The sequence below is a fragment of the Moschus berezovskii genome, chromosome 3 (genome assembly GCF_049115385.1).
Source record: "Moschus berezovskii isolate FMDL1 chromosome 3, NW_MosBer_1.0, whole genome shotgun sequence".
NCBI lineage: Eukaryota > Metazoa > Chordata > Mammalia > Artiodactyla > Moschidae > Moschus > Moschus berezovskii.
The window spans coordinates 40,064,169-40,079,434 of record NC_142462.1 but is presented as its reverse complement, the minus strand read 5'-3'; the positions used below and the strand labels follow the sequence as shown (position 1 = coordinate 40,079,434).

The window sequence follows — 15,266 nt, the reverse complement described above, 5'->3', positions numbered from 1 at the left end:
GAAGGGTGGGAGGGGTGTCCAAAGCTCAGTTTTGGAGACATTTGGTATGAAATTCTTAATAGACATTCAAATAGAGAAGTCAAATAAACAGCTGACAATGGTTTATGGCCAAATAAATGAATTGGGTTTTAAAAAAAAAAAATCAACCAAAGAAATCTAGATTGAAGTTTAACATTCAACATAAAAAAGGATTTTCTTTATAAAACCACTTACACTTTTAAATACAAAAATGTTAAAAATATTGTGAGTTTGAAGTCTCAGTTTGTGTCTGCTACAAAAATAACTAAGGGCCTAAGAAGTTATCTCAACTGTGATTTGCAGTTAAAGCAACATTTATCAAATATTCAAGAAAAAACTAATTATAAAGCATTATAATTTACTATAGTACATATCCATTTGCTTTTTTAAAATTGTTAAGTGCTTAAGTGTCTCCCCAATGGAACATAACTGCCATGTATACAGGGACCACTCTGACTTGAAGATCTTACAATACCTAGTATTATGCCTTGTAAGCAGAAGGCACTTAATGCACGATGGCGGGACTGAACAATTTGTGGAGAGGGTATGACACAAATCCTCAGCTCAGCTTCCAAAGTGTAAGGGGCCCAGGATTTGGCCTACGGCCTGGCAGGGGAGTGGGGCATTTAGCCCTGGGCCCAGGCCCTGAGTCTAATTCGGATCTCAGTTATAAATGCTGTCTGACTGGAGATCCTGACAAGAGGCCCCACAGCAAACAGTGCTCTCTCACTCACTGGACTTGGTCCTGCCTCTGTCAGCCCCAAGCCAGCAATCCCCATAAACATGTCTTGGTTTTAAGCGGCAGGGGGTCACCATGCTTATGAGCCAGGGTTCAAATCCCGCCCCCTCCCCCCAGGTATATCTGAGGCATTCTTCTGAAGTATCACCGTATTAGTGATTTTAAAATGGAAAGTTACAAAGTCCCAGGCAAAATGTGCGTGACTGTTAGACACCTTCCCCTTTGAACTGATCTGCTTTGAGTGACATGTCTAGAACCCTCCTCCCCCTTCCCCTAAAAAAACATTCACATCCATGTGTTGTCAGGGTCTGGAAGGTGCCCAAGGTGAGAGACCTAAGTCATTATAGGCTACTAACACTGCAGCTTGAATGAGTCTATCAGTCAAGCCCCAGCACAGAAACCAAGCAGCAGGGAGTGGGCCACAGGGATGACTTTTGATCTGTGGAAAGAAAGGGTTCAGAGGGCACTTCTTGGCAGGAATAAGCATGAGCATCACGGGTCTCCCAGGGAGAGAAGGAAAGAAAGAGAGGAAGGGGTGTGGGGGCACGGAAGAGCGCTTCCATCTCCTCTGCCTACAGCGGCTGAGACGGAGGGTGGAGCGCAAGCTGCCTTGGAGACTCCATCTGTCTCGCGGGGACCCTGGGCCCCGTGCCCATCCCCAGCACAGCACCCAGTGGCTCACTCTACGTCACCCAACAGCAATCCCACCGCCTCCCCACGGGGCACAGTGCACACCTCCCGGGCACCATCCCCCACAGACGTACCTGTCTCAACATGGACCTGAAAACCATGTATCGCAGCCGCCTGGTGAGGATCTCTCCCGCTTTGCCGAACGTGAAGCCCTGTGAAGAGAGACAGGCCACAAGGGAGAAGGCTGGTCAGAGACCACAGCTGATGACACCACAGGAAAGGGACCTGGGGTCAGTGCCGAGGCAGGACACCAAAGTCAGAAAGCCCGATGTCAAGGCTCGCGGCTCTGTTTCTCAAACAGCATACCATGCGCGTGGCCACACCACCAGCAGAGTTGGGAGGATCTGGTTTTGAAATCGACACTGCTGCTCCCCAACCAGCTGGTGGGCCCATCACGGATCTACAAGAAAGTGGTTCCTCTGTCTCCCTTCCCACTCCCACTTCTCTCTCTCAGGATCCAGGGTCTGTCACTGAGGAAGCTGCGGAGTTGTTCCCAAGGCAAGGGGAATTCGACTCTAACCCAGGGGTTTATATGACGAATCATCCCAAGCAGGAAATTTTTGAGAGTGAATGGGGGGGAGGGGGACGGGCACTGGTCACAATTACACCAGACCTGAGGTGCAATCTGGGAAAACAGGATTCTGCAGCCGCTCCAGCCAAAAAAGATGCAGAGAACAAAGATATCAAATTCTTTGTTTCCAAGTTAAAAGAAAAGCCAAAGTCTAGGAGAGAAATAGGTTGGAAAGGAAGGCTTACTGGAGAGAGAGTTTTCTGCACTGATCTCCCTCTTTCCCCAAGGATATGACCGACGCCTGGGAGGAGAGAAGAAAGATGTGACTGTGTGGCCGTGCTGGGCCACATCTGGGGAGGAAGGGGGACGGGCCCTCATCCTGGGAGCTTGGGGATACATAGGGCCAGACTGATGCACGGCGCCACTTTCTGTCTGGAGCTCCGGGAAGGGGAAGCTCACAGATGGAGCCTGCCACACAATGGCCCAGGGAGAGCACAGTGGAAATGGCTGGATGGTGCATTGGAAGAAGGGAAGCCCTAGTAAGAGCCCTGAGTCTCCTGCAGCATCTGAGACACGACAGAAGGCAACTGCAGCTCCTCCACACTCCCAGGCGGCAGGCTGGACATCATCGAGAGAGACAGAGAAGAAACACAGGCAAAGGGCCCAAGTGGAGAGAAAGCAAACTCTTCCTTGTGGTCCTGATCAAGGGGGACAGGCAGGCTGGACCGTGAAACTGCAGGCCACCAGCCCCTCCGGTCACCAGTGTGAAGCGGGGGGCAGGGCGGGTACACAGACCAGCGCCCCCCACCCAGTGCTGCAATGCTGAGTACCCTCTCTGCTAATACACCTAGCCAGGGATAAGGGGGAGACAAAGAGACCCTGCATTAACTGAGTTGAAGCCTGCAGTTAACCAAAATGATTAACTTTACTAGGAAATGACCAGATAAAGGTCTCCGCTTATTAAACTGAATGAAACCTGAACTATCCTGCCCACTGTGAGAATACTACTCTTGTCATTTGCTTGAGAACTAGCCACTGATAAGTATGTCAGGAACATTATCTCTACCAGTCCTCAGGACAAACCTATCATTACCACTTTACAGAAGAAATGGAGGTTGGGGGAGGCTGGGGTGGCCAGAGGCTACAGTTCTAAGGTGGCAGAGTTGGAATCTGATGTGCATCTAAGAGAATCTTAACCTGAGTGAGCACCCAGAGCCTGGGCTAAAATCCCCCAGTGAGCTCCTTCCTTGTTTTTCTAAATGAGGGGCTGACACCATCCAACACCATGTTCTAATACCACTGTTGGCACAGTGCCACCTCTGCACTTCTGAGGTCCTGGAATTCAGAGCCTTTGTTCTCACCCTGGTTTGCCAGGCGAGCCAGGCTCCACTTTGCCTGGGTATCACTGTGTGACAAAGGTACCACTTTAAATGCCTTTGCGTCACCAATTCAGATTTCCAACTGAAAGCTTATCCTGCTCCAAACTCCTTAACCAACTGCACCCTCAGCAACCTCTACAGTCTCCCAACTTCTCTGGCATTAATACTTGGTACAACAATCTTGTATATAAGTTAGAGCGTCACATTTATTCTAGTATGATCTGATTCCCCAAAGAGACTTGAAGAACTCAGTAACAAAAGAGTCCAGGGTTTGGGATCTCCTATCATGTCCAGAAAAGTGTCCTGTCTATTCAAAATATATAAACATGCTCACACCAAGCAGAATAAAGAGATCTATTGCGAGTTCTATCTTAAAAAATTCCATGTGACTAACCAGTCAATCTGGAGAAGGAAATGGCAGCCCACTCCAGTATTCTTCCCTAGAGAATCCCGTGGACAGAAAAGCCTGGTGGGCTGCTGTCCATAGGGTCGCAACAGAGTCAGACACAACTGAAGTGACTTAGCATGCATGCATGCGTTGCAGAAAGAAATGGCAACCCACACCAGTATTCTTGCCTGGAGAATCCCAGGGACAGAGGAGCCTGGTGGGCTACCATCTACGGGGTCACACAGAGTCAGACACGACTGAAGCGACTTAGCAGCAGCAACAATCACTCATTCATTTAATAAGTGATTATGTTTATAATCATCTCACACATAACTAGGACCTTACCTCTTTTCATCATCAAGAGTCAGCTACCATTATCCCCATTTTAACAGATTAGGGAACTGAGGCTTACACAGTTTAAGTTATTTACTTGCCCAAGGACACAAAATTAGGAACTGGTGCAACTCATACACGACTCTACACCTAACACCAAAGCCCATACTCCCTTACCAGGCAGAGCTTCTAGAATGCTTAACCTCCTGGCAATTTCATTTCAGCCAAATGATCTGCCATCTGTAAAATCTGATACTTTACATATGCTTACTACAGTTTTTGTTTGAAGACTGACATTCTTCCATCATTAGAAAGGTTTCTTCTTCTTCAGGAAAAGAATGACAAACTCTTTAAGTATTTCTAAAATCAGCATGACTGGCTTGTGGGGCTCTAAGGTTTGTTCTTGCTTTTGGAACACTAGAAGACACCTGAGTATCAGAACTGGATGGCAGTACTTATATATCCAAACATGTGTACACAGCTCCCCTAGATTCCATTTTTAAGACCCCTGCTTTTACTTCCAATCATTGTGTTAGATCAAATACTCTCTGTTCCCTCTGACTTCATGAACATTTCCAGTCAGGGAGAAGGAAGGAAGCAAGGGTTCCTTCCCTTGGGATGTAAGAGGAAGCCAGAGTAAGAAAACATCTTTAAGTCAAGGAAACTGACTGCTAAGAGCCCAGTGACTAGAAGAGTGACTCTACTAAAAAGCAAATCACACAGATGTTTAATAAATTCCCCCAGTTGAGTAATGATACATTTCCATTGATCCAAATGGAAAAAAAAAAAGTGAAAATGTAGACACTTACCTGAAGGAAAAATGTAATAAAAGAAATAATTCCAAGGATTAGAAACAACAGTGAAAACAAGTTACTATTCTGTCGTTTGGTTTCATCATCCTCATTTCTGGTGAAAATCTGGCAAAAAAAAAAATATTTAAAGGGTTTTCAGTACCACTGAAGAAATCATTCAAAGTCTGACCCATTTTACAACTAGTTATAGTATTTGGGGTCAAGAGGGCCTTAGCAGGTGGAGGTCAGGCAGGTTTCCCTAAGGCCAGACTTAAATGGGCAGTATTGTGCCTTCCCTAGGGGCCAAGGCCTGTCATTCATTAATCTATCCAACTCTTTCTCTGCTAATACTTCTTCTTGAAGTAATGGTTGCTTCAAGTCAGCACCAAACCCACTACAGCAGAATTGGGGACAATACTCTCTTATTCCTCTGATGGGAAACTACATTGTATGGCAGTCTGTTGTTTCACAAGTTGACATTTCCAACTGTCCCAAGGTGTCTGGAGACACATCTGCTGATGTGGTTTTGGTGAGCCCAGGAGGTGAGCTCGACATTCAGCCCAGGTCTCTCCGAAGAAAGGAGGTTATTTCAGCCAACCTTCTTTGTAGGGTGGCCTGTTAGACAGACAGTGGAGAACTACAGCCAGCTGACCCAGAACCACACTGGAAGACCTTGGTCAAAAGAGCTAAACAGGATGCCTTGGGCTCAAAAAGCATACACAGATCAACCACTTCACAGGGAAAGAAAACCATCTACCTTCACACTGGGCCAAAATCTGACTTGTGAGATGGTAACTTTATGGTTGAAAATGCCATCGTGAAAAGCAGGTGCGACCAGTATGTCAACCAGAATCTTTTGCAAGCTTTTGTTTTCATCTTAATATGTGGGACGGACATCCCACAGAGGCCAAATGCTTATCCCCATCACGTCCTTATAAGCACACGAGTCAGAGAGTGGCTCTCCCTTGAGCTGGTGTGATGAACACGCGAGGAACCCTCTCTGTACACCAGTCACAGAACTGTTCCTGAGGTGGACTCAGAGTCCAGTGATGGCAGCTAGGGGACAGTCGCCTAGTCAGTTTCATGGACTGTTTTCCAGGATCTCATTCCCATGGCCCTAGGATAGAAACCAACTGCCACGACAAAGAAGTTTTGAAAAATCAGTTTTCCTATCACAAATAAAACTTGCACTCCTACATCTTCAAGCTGTTATGTGAAGGTGAAACGCATGTTTTTGTGGCTTTTATATAAATTTACAAATACAAACAGTTGATTCTTTAGTCAGGACTCACAGGTAAGTCCCCAAAATGAACATAGACACTTACTCCTATAATCCTTGAAAATATGACTGAGAATGCTGGTTGCAGACCTCCATTTATAATGGCGCAAAATACACCAACCACAAAATAAGGCCATTCAGTTAAATTCAGCTTCAGAATTCTCCAAAAGGAAACTGGAGGTACACTTTCATCCTGGAGAACACAAAATATTACAACAAACTAGTTAGGAAAATAACTGATCTTAATGGATTTAACTGATGGACAGTTCTTCTGTATGCACAACAGTTTTTAAACAAATATATCTCATTTCTACTTCCTTATCAATTGATGGTTTTGTAACTTTTTTTAAAGAGTGCTGACAGATTCCGTTACATTGTGCCTTCATTTTTAAAGAAATACATGATGATTCCATAAATATTTAAGTCTGACCTGACATCTGGAATGTGACCAGCATGACTGTCAGGATGAAAGAACAAAAAGGTATTATCTCTTTACATTATAAACTCTGATTCTAAAATTATCCTATAAATTAGCAGTCATAAATTCCACCTCAGAGTTAACATGTTGAGATCTGGGTCTGTGGGCCAAGCTAAGGGATAGGACAGGGAATTCTGGATAACCCTTTCTTGCTCCCACTCCTATCCCAGCCTTAGCCCACTGTTAAAGACATTAGTCTGAAGCCTTCTTTGTACCAAAGTTTCTTCTTTACTGAGCTTTCTGTCCTGGCTTTGGGATCCACGGATACTCCTGCGAGTTGATTTTCTTCTGATTAGACTGGATCTTAAATCTTCGGAGGACGTGTACAAGTCATCAATTTTACTTAGGGATTCACCAGGGGTATTTTCTAATTCAAGTTCATTTCCTTTTGTCTAAAATAAACAAGAAATATGCATAAGTTGGTTAGGCAGAGATAACCAACAAATTCTAATTGCTCAACAGCAAATATCAAGGAAAGTGGTAATTTAAGTCATGGGAAAGGATCAAGTGGAACAGCCATTTTTTTGGTGTGGTTATATTTGAAAAGTAAAACCATTAAATAAGGATCCCCACAAACTATGCTGAAACAACATGACATCCATTCCAAGTATCTTATCTAGCCACCTCCTTTGTGTGAGTGTTTTTGGCTCAATCAGATTTGCTTTGGACCAGTGACATCACACAAATAATGGTGCAAGTCATACTGAGAGACACAATGTTTTCAGTAGACATGTCAAAAAAAGTGATAGGTAAAGTTAATTTTAATTATATATTTTAACCAACCTTTCATGTATCTAAGATATTAGATTAACATGTAATCAGTGTAAAAACTTTTTGAGATATCTTGCATTTTTCTTTGGACTAAGTCTTTGGACTCTGGTATGCATTTTCAACTTACAAACACTTCAATTCAGATTAACCACCACTAAAGTGCTCAACAGCCATGTGTGGCTAGCAGCTGCTAGAGTAGATACTGCTGCGGCTGCTGGTTAGTCGCTCAGTCGTGTCCTACTCTTTTTGCAACCCCATGGACTGTAACCTGCCAGGCTCCTCTGTCTATGGAATTTTCCCAGCAAGAATACTAGAGTGGGTTGCCATTTCCTTCTCCAGGGGATCTTCCTGACCTAGGGATTGAACCCACGTCTCTTGCTAGGCGGCAGACTCTTTACCACTGAGCCACCTGCGAAGCCCCTACTAGAGTGGATAGCTCACTTTTAAGCCTTTTTAACTTTACCTTTCTCTGTCCTTCTTCATTTCTCTCCTTTCAAGAAGGAAAAAAAAATGTCTAAAACCTGGTGTGATCCTCAATCCCCCTGCTTCCCACCCAAGAATTTCTTCCCTCTTCTCAAGATAATCAATAGTAACATTTATTTATAGCACCAAATACAGCAAATCAGCTCATGCCTGAGATACCTGAGGACACTGCTAGAGTTAAGACTATACCTGCATTGTGACAAGTTTGAAGTAAATGCCTCTCTTCCCCATGAGCTCATCATGATTGCCTTCCTCCACAATGACTCCATCATCAAGACCAGCGATGACATCAGCATTACGAACTGTGGACAGGCGATGCGCTATCACAATGGTGGTCCGGCCTTCTCTGGCCTAAAGGGAAAAAAATCTCAGTTTTGAATACACGAACGAGTATATGAAAAAAATTCAGTAATTCAATGTATATTTATTGACCACCAATGCCCTGGACATTGCAAACCTGTGTAAGCTATATGAGGCAGTCTCTGGCTTCAGTAAATGTATTGTTAATGGTTTAAAATGATGTTTTAATAAGTATAAACATAAATATGATAGTCTCATATTAATACTATGAAAGCCTCTAAGATTTTACTCAATCTCTACTAGCCTAAGTTTACGTAATAATCAAGGGCTTATACAGAGGTAAAACACTCAACAGCCCAGGAATCAGTCAGTTGGAGCAGGTACAGGCCCGCTGCTATCCCATGCAAGCCAGCCAGCACCAGTCCCCCTGGAAGTCACCCTCTGCTCTCTCACAGACATCTGGATGACCAAGACAAACAATAAATGTGAGGCAACAAAGGCCAGACTTCAGCATTACTTTGATCTGAACTCAAATCTTAGTTCTGCTCTACATGAATTCCAGGATCTTATGCAAGTCTTTAAACCTGTGCGAGGTTCAACTTCTTCACATATCAAATGGGGTAATAGTACAATGCTACTTTCTGGAGTGGCTGTGATATACAATAATGCACAGGTAGCACTGTGATGTACACAGTAAGTGCTTAATAAATGATGCTTATTTCTAGGGAGAAGCATTATGGAAAAAACTAGGGACTTAAGTAAATGTCTTAAACAGCCAATCTCATTTTTAATTTCACATGGAACAAAGCCAGATAATCAGCACTTGTCTGAGATTTCTTTAACCTTTGTAACTTTCCCAGTGCTTATAATTTTTCTTATTAATATTTCTCTCTGGGAACTAGCAATAAAATTCTCAGAATAAGCTAGCAAAAAGAGGTATAAGGATCAGTATGAAAAAGAGAAGTGAGAAAAAGTCTAGGAAGAAAAAATATGCAAATCAGAAAAATTAGGTGGAAACAACTAGAAAGCAGAGAAGACAATGGATCAATTCTCTGGATGTTTTCAAAGGATGAGATGTGGAATGCCCCCTCTAAAATGTGCATTAAAAGGAAAAGGTATTTTTAAATGCAACCTTTCTAAATTTTTTATTAATAATTTAATACACAGTAACATGGTAGAATAGAAGGAAAACACAGACAAGCATAGTGAAGAGGGAAAAGCAGACTCAATCGCATCTCCTTCTATTTTGGTCCACACAATTGTTAGGGACCTTTTCTCTCTTTCCTTTCTCAACAATCTGTTACGCGCTCTGCCAGGATGTTTAGAGAAACAGAGTTGTTTTGTTCTTAGAAGAGGGGGATAGCTGGAGCAGAAATGAGTTCATCTTTCAATTCTGCTGGGAGCTCCTCAACTCACAGCACTTAAGGGTGAAAAGGTTTCTGCGTTCCGTGTCCTCACAGAGCGAGCCTAGTTATCATCAGAGGCCAGAGGCCGAGCACACAGTGACTGGCCTGGCACACACACTCAAGTCTGGCCAGTGAAGGAGTCACACGGACTCCGGTACTGCAGGAAGGTCGAACTCTGTTGATGGTCAAGGACATTTCATTTCATCCCCAGCATCGTCAACTCTCTGGCACTCTCCTCTAGATAAGAGGTCTCTCATTTCCCATTGTCTTTGATAGGCATCTGACCTCTTGAGAACTAGATGTAAACCTTCCTCGAATTGACAACAATAAAAACTCATAAAATCTAAGTATCAGGGTGATCTCTTAAGGCTAAGTTTTTAAGATCACAAGAAGACCAACTTTCATCTGAGTCTATATTTCTCATTATTTAACTTAAAAAAAATGCAAGTATCTTTCAATGAATGTTTATTCATCTCAACCTAAAAATATACCAGAGAAATAGAAGCTATACAGATCCACAGAGGCCTGATGGTTTTAATAGCTTAAAGAATTACTTTAAAAGAGATTTCTTTAAAAATAATATTAAGAAGAATTAACAATGGAATGTTCTTATGCTTATAAACCAGTTAGGATTAAACTGAGGTTCACCCACCTTATCCAGAGCCGCCTGAACCACTGCTTCACTCTCAGTGTCCAGCGCTGAAGTGGCCTCGTCCAGCAGGAGGATCTTGGGGTTGCGAACCAGGGCCCGGGCAATGGCGATTCTCTGCTTCTGTCCACCGCTTAGCTGGGCTCCTCTCTCTCCAACCAGGGTGTCAAATTTCTACAACACCGAAAACACAGGAGGATTAAACAACAGAATAAGCAGCCTCAGCTCAGATTTTTAAGATGGGAAGTAATTCTATAAACCACCCAAACCTCACAGTCAGCGTGGGTGGGGTGTGTGTGTGTTTGTGTCTGTGTGTGTGTCTGTATCTGTGTGTGTGTGTCTGTGTGTGTGTGTCTGTGTGTGAAGTCGCTTCAGTCATGTCGAACTTCGCGATTCTACACGGACTGAAGCCCACCAGGCTCCTCTGTCCATGGAATTCACCAGGCAAGAATACCGAGTGGCTTGCCATGCCCTCCTCCAGGGATCTTTCCAACCCAGGGATCGTCTCTTATGTCTCCTGCATTAGCAGGTGAGTTCTTTACCACTGGCACCACCTGGGAGGCCTCAAACTTAGCAATAACCAACCCTAATTAAAAAAAAAATAGGTCAGGTCTTCCCTCATGGTCCAGTGGTTAAGAATCTTCCCTGCAATTCAGGGGACACCTGTTTGAACCCTGGTCGAGAAAGATCCCACATGCCAAGGAGCAACTAATACCATGTGCCACAGCTGCTGAGCCTGTGCTCCAGGGCCCCAGAGCCACATCTACTGGCACCTGGGTGCCTGGAGTCCGTGCTCTGCAACAAGAGAAGCCCTCGCCCGTGACTAGAGAGTAGCCCCTGCTCCCTGCAACTAGAGAAACTAGGCTGGCAGCAATGAAGACCCAGAGTACTCAAAAAATAAGTAAATATTTTTAAAAAGTATATCTACTACTAGTTGATGCTACTAGAGCTTTAAAATCTGGAGTCATCTGGATCTGCCACCTTGGGAAGTTCCTCCAGTTTATATTCCTTTCCTGACTTCTGATGCATCAGGCCAGCATGCCATGACCCTCCAGCACAACAAAGATGGAGAAGGACTTACATTAGGCAGTTTCATGATAAAGTCATAGGCGTTGGCTTCCTTCACAGCTTTCTGAATCTCATCCATGGTGACATCTTCACGGCCATAGCGAATGTTCTCAGCTATCGTGGTGGCAAACAGCACAGGCTCCTGACTCACCACCCCGATAATCTCCCGCAGATACCTTACGTTGATGGTCCTGATATCCTGTTCATCGATACTGACCTAAAATAAAAAGGAGCTGTGATATGCACATAGCACAGATTTCTGATGTGCGATCTGCTAAGGTAAGTCAGTGCTGCAGCATCTGGTTGAACAAGAGTCATCTCACCATGCCCTCCGTGGGGTCATACAGCCTCTGCATCAGCTGGACGGTGGTGCTCTTCCCACAGCCGCTGTTTCCAACCAGGGCCACCGTCTGCCCGCTCCCTACCTTCAAGTTGAGGCCCTTTAAGATCTATGAGAATGAACGAGAAATAAACTTAAACCACAGATTTCAGGACTGCGTACATTCTTGAATTGTTGAGTAATCATTTCATTGTACCTTAACTTCCTTTCGAGATGGGTAATGGAAGTGAACATTTCTGAATTCCAGATTTCCTTTAATATTGTCGGGTTTGTGCCCAGTGTTTGAATAGCTGTCGATGCTTGGTTTCTAAACAGAATAAAATTTCAGAAGGTTACAGCAAATACTAGGTTACAATAAATACTTTCAATTACATTTGTGGAGAGCTGAATAAAAGTGATAAAGAAACAGACTGTTTTAGACAGATAGATGGGAGAAGGCAATGGCACCCCACTCCAGTACTCTTGCCTGAAAAATCCCATGGATGGAGGAACCTGGTAGGCTGCAGTCCATGGGGTGGCTAAGAGTCGGACACGACTGAGCAACTTCACTTTCACTTTTCACTTTCATGCATTGGAGAAGGAAATGGCAACCCACTCCAGTGTTCTTACCTGGAGAATCCCAGGGACGGGGGAGCCTGGTGGGCTGCCGTCTATGGGGTCGCACAGAGTCGGACACGACTGAAGAGACTTAGCAGCAACAGACAGATAGATAAATGGCCAGCCCAGACTTACGTTATCAATGATCTTGAAGACTTCATAAGCTGCTCCTCTTGCATTTGCAAATGCCTCAATGTTTGGAGATGCCTGTCCAATACTAAAGGCTCCAATTAATACAGAAAAGAAGACCTGAGGAATGTGCAGTAAAAGCATCGAGTTACTTAGTATTTAGTGTGCTTTTCTCATACTTTTAACATCGCTAGTTAAATTTTTACATGGCAAGATAACATATGAATGCTGACTATTAAAACTATGTTTAAAATTGAAGTACTTTTCAGTTGAGAATGCTGAATTAGTCTTACTGGATCTGTGAAATAATAAATTCTGTATCACTGGAATATTTTCATATGTCTTCAAAGGCCAAAAATTTTGTTTTAGAGCATCAGTAGGGTATAGTGGAGATACACCCTATTATGAGAGTCAGAAACCTGAGGTGTGAACTCTGGATTAACCACTAAATGGCCATAAGTCTTCAGGTGATTCTCCAACAGTCTGGACTTCAATTTTTTTATTTGCAAAAAGAGACAAGATTCTGTTTTCCTTACCAAGCAATCTTAGTGTTGCTGTATCAAGTGGAACGGTACGTAGGAAAATATTTTGTTAATGATAAAGCACACATTCTCCATCAGATGGAATCTTTTTTTTCCCCCTCTATCAACCTCTATTCTTTCTGAGGTCTGATGAACAGATTTTTTTTTTTTTTCATTTTGCCAAAATCAGTTTCTTATTGTACATTTGACAATGTTTCTCTACAGGTGTTAAAGAGGACTAAAGTCACTGTTCATTTTTTTGTAAATCACACAGTAGTTATATTATCCAACAACTTACAGACAAGAAATTTTGCTAAGTGTTTCTATATTCACTTTCTCGATTAGTCCTTACAACAACATTAAAAGTTATGGCATCTTACTCCTGTCATTTCCATTTTGAGGAAGACGTAACAGAGTCTTCAAAAGTCTAGGTGGCTGAACCAAATCATACAGTCAGTAAGTGGCACGGCCAGAATTTGAATCAGATCGGCCTGATATCAAATCCCAGGCTCTCACTCACTCTTCTTGGCCATTATTTAATAATTCTCCAAAAATATATTCTCTAATAGTCAAACCAACACCACTAAATTTCATTGACATTTTAAAGGTGATTCATCTCTTACTATAACATCACTTACCGTGAGCACTTGTCCAATGGTATATTCTCTTGAGAGGACCAAGGAGGTTCCATACCAGAATGCCAGGGCATAGGATGCATAGATCAACAGAAAAGCAGCACCCATAGAGATGTTGGCCGTGATAGCTTTCTTTATTCCAATTCTCTTGGCTTCTTCCAAATTTTTGTTGTACCTGGGAGAAGTAACAAATTATCACACATGCCTGTAAAATCTTACAAAATGGGTCAATACAGCATGATGGTTGTTGAGTACTCAAGACGCACCAAGGCCTCTGATGGGTACTTCGCATGTATTTTCTCCCTTTTGTCCACAGGTTGACCCTATGATGTCAGTACTATTATAATCTCTTCATGTAGAAAAGGAAACTGAGGCCTTATGGAAATTAAGTAATTTGTGGCCTTAAAAGCACCTTCTCTGGCCTTAGCAATAGTGAAATAAAAGAAGAAATACTTGGCAAACTTAAAGCACTTGCACTGTTTCATATATAAGACAAAACACAAGCTATGAAAACACTTGTGTTTTCCCTTTAAAATCTGCATGCATTTTAAATGTATTAATAAAATGAAGATATAATGCTAGAAAATACTCAATACAGATGTTTGTGGAGATGTGGACCTAGAGACTGTCATACAGAGTCTAGGTATGACAGAAGAAAACAAATATCATATATTAACACAAATACGGAATCTAGAAAAATAGTATAGACGATCTTATTTGAAAAACAGAAATAAAGACACAGACGTAGAGAACAAACATATAGACACCAAGCGGGGGAAGAGATGGGGTGGGATGAATTCCGAGGTCTGGACTGACGCATAAACAACTACTGAAACTATGCATAAAACAGGTAACTAATGAGCACGGGGAACTCTACTCAGTGCTCTGTGGCGACCCAGATGGGAAAGAAATTAAAAAACGAGGGGATATAGGGGTGTGTGTGTATCTGATTCTTTTTGCTGTGTGACAGAAACTAGCACAATATTATAAAGCAACTATACTCCAATAAAAATGAATTTAAAAAAAAAGAAAGTACTCAATACAATTAAGTCCTTGAAACCTCTGCACATCAAGGATGAAGGCAGTTTGCTCCCTGCCCTGCCTCCCTCTGGGCCTGCTGGAAGGACCAAATGAGAAAAACACATGCATAGGAGCAATCTGAGTGCTCTGAATTGCCATCTAAGACTTGTTACATGTAAATAAACTGTGTTCTGTGCTAAGTTGTGTCCGACTCTTTGCAACCCTAAGGATTGTAGCCTGCCAAGCTCCTCTGTCCATGGGATTTCCCAGGCAAGAATACCTGAGTGGGTTGCCATGCCCTCCTCCAGGGGATCTTCCTGACCCAGGGATCAAACTCAAGTCCCCTGTATTGCAGGCAGAATCTTTACCATATAAGCCATCAGAGAAGCACCCATGAATAATTCTTACAGCAAATACAGGGGATTACACAAAAGAAGGCAAAACAAAGGAAGCAAACAAAAACCAAAGCAATGTTGGAGACCATTGATAGACATCTCCCTTCTCATTCTAATCACTTAACATAATTTGAGCACTTTTTAAACCCTGGGGAAGTGGTAAATTTCTGATGTTCAAATTAAAGGAGACAGGTGCATAGTAGACTGTGCCACTTAAGACAGATATGGAGAAGAGTGAATGTGGGTCAGATTTAAAGAAAAAGAAGGATCTTTACAGATACAGAATCATGGTAAAACTATCAGAGAGAGAACAGATGTAATTGAGCCTTAAATCTGTCCTTATTCT

General features: G+C 42.9%; 1 protein-coding gene across 1 annotated transcript in view; it reads right to left on the bottom strand.

Annotated features, from left to right (window-relative positions):
* The window catches only part of ABCB1 (ATP binding cassette subfamily B member 1), a 100,399-nt gene that overhangs the window by 35,736 nt on the left and 49,397 nt on the right, over positions 1-15,266 (bottom strand). Inside the window, exons 9-19 of the mRNA XM_055420157.2 lie at positions 13,509-13,680; positions 12,356-12,469; positions 11,820-11,930; positions 11,607-11,732; positions 11,297-11,500; positions 10,219-10,389; positions 8,050-8,211; positions 6,822-6,998; positions 6,175-6,321; positions 4,868-4,975; positions 1,522-1,599 (exon numbers count right to left, since the gene is read on the bottom strand). Of these exons, the coding sequence (XP_055276132.2) occupies positions 1,522-1,599; positions 4,868-4,975; positions 6,175-6,321; positions 6,822-6,998; positions 8,050-8,211; positions 10,219-10,389; positions 11,297-11,500; positions 11,607-11,732; positions 11,820-11,930; positions 12,356-12,469; positions 13,509-13,680 (1,570 nt within the window). The remainder of the gene's footprint in view (positions 1-1,521; positions 1,600-4,867; positions 4,976-6,174; positions 6,322-6,821; positions 6,999-8,049; positions 8,212-10,218; positions 10,390-11,296; positions 11,501-11,606; positions 11,733-11,819; positions 11,931-12,355; positions 12,470-13,508; positions 13,681-15,266) is intronic.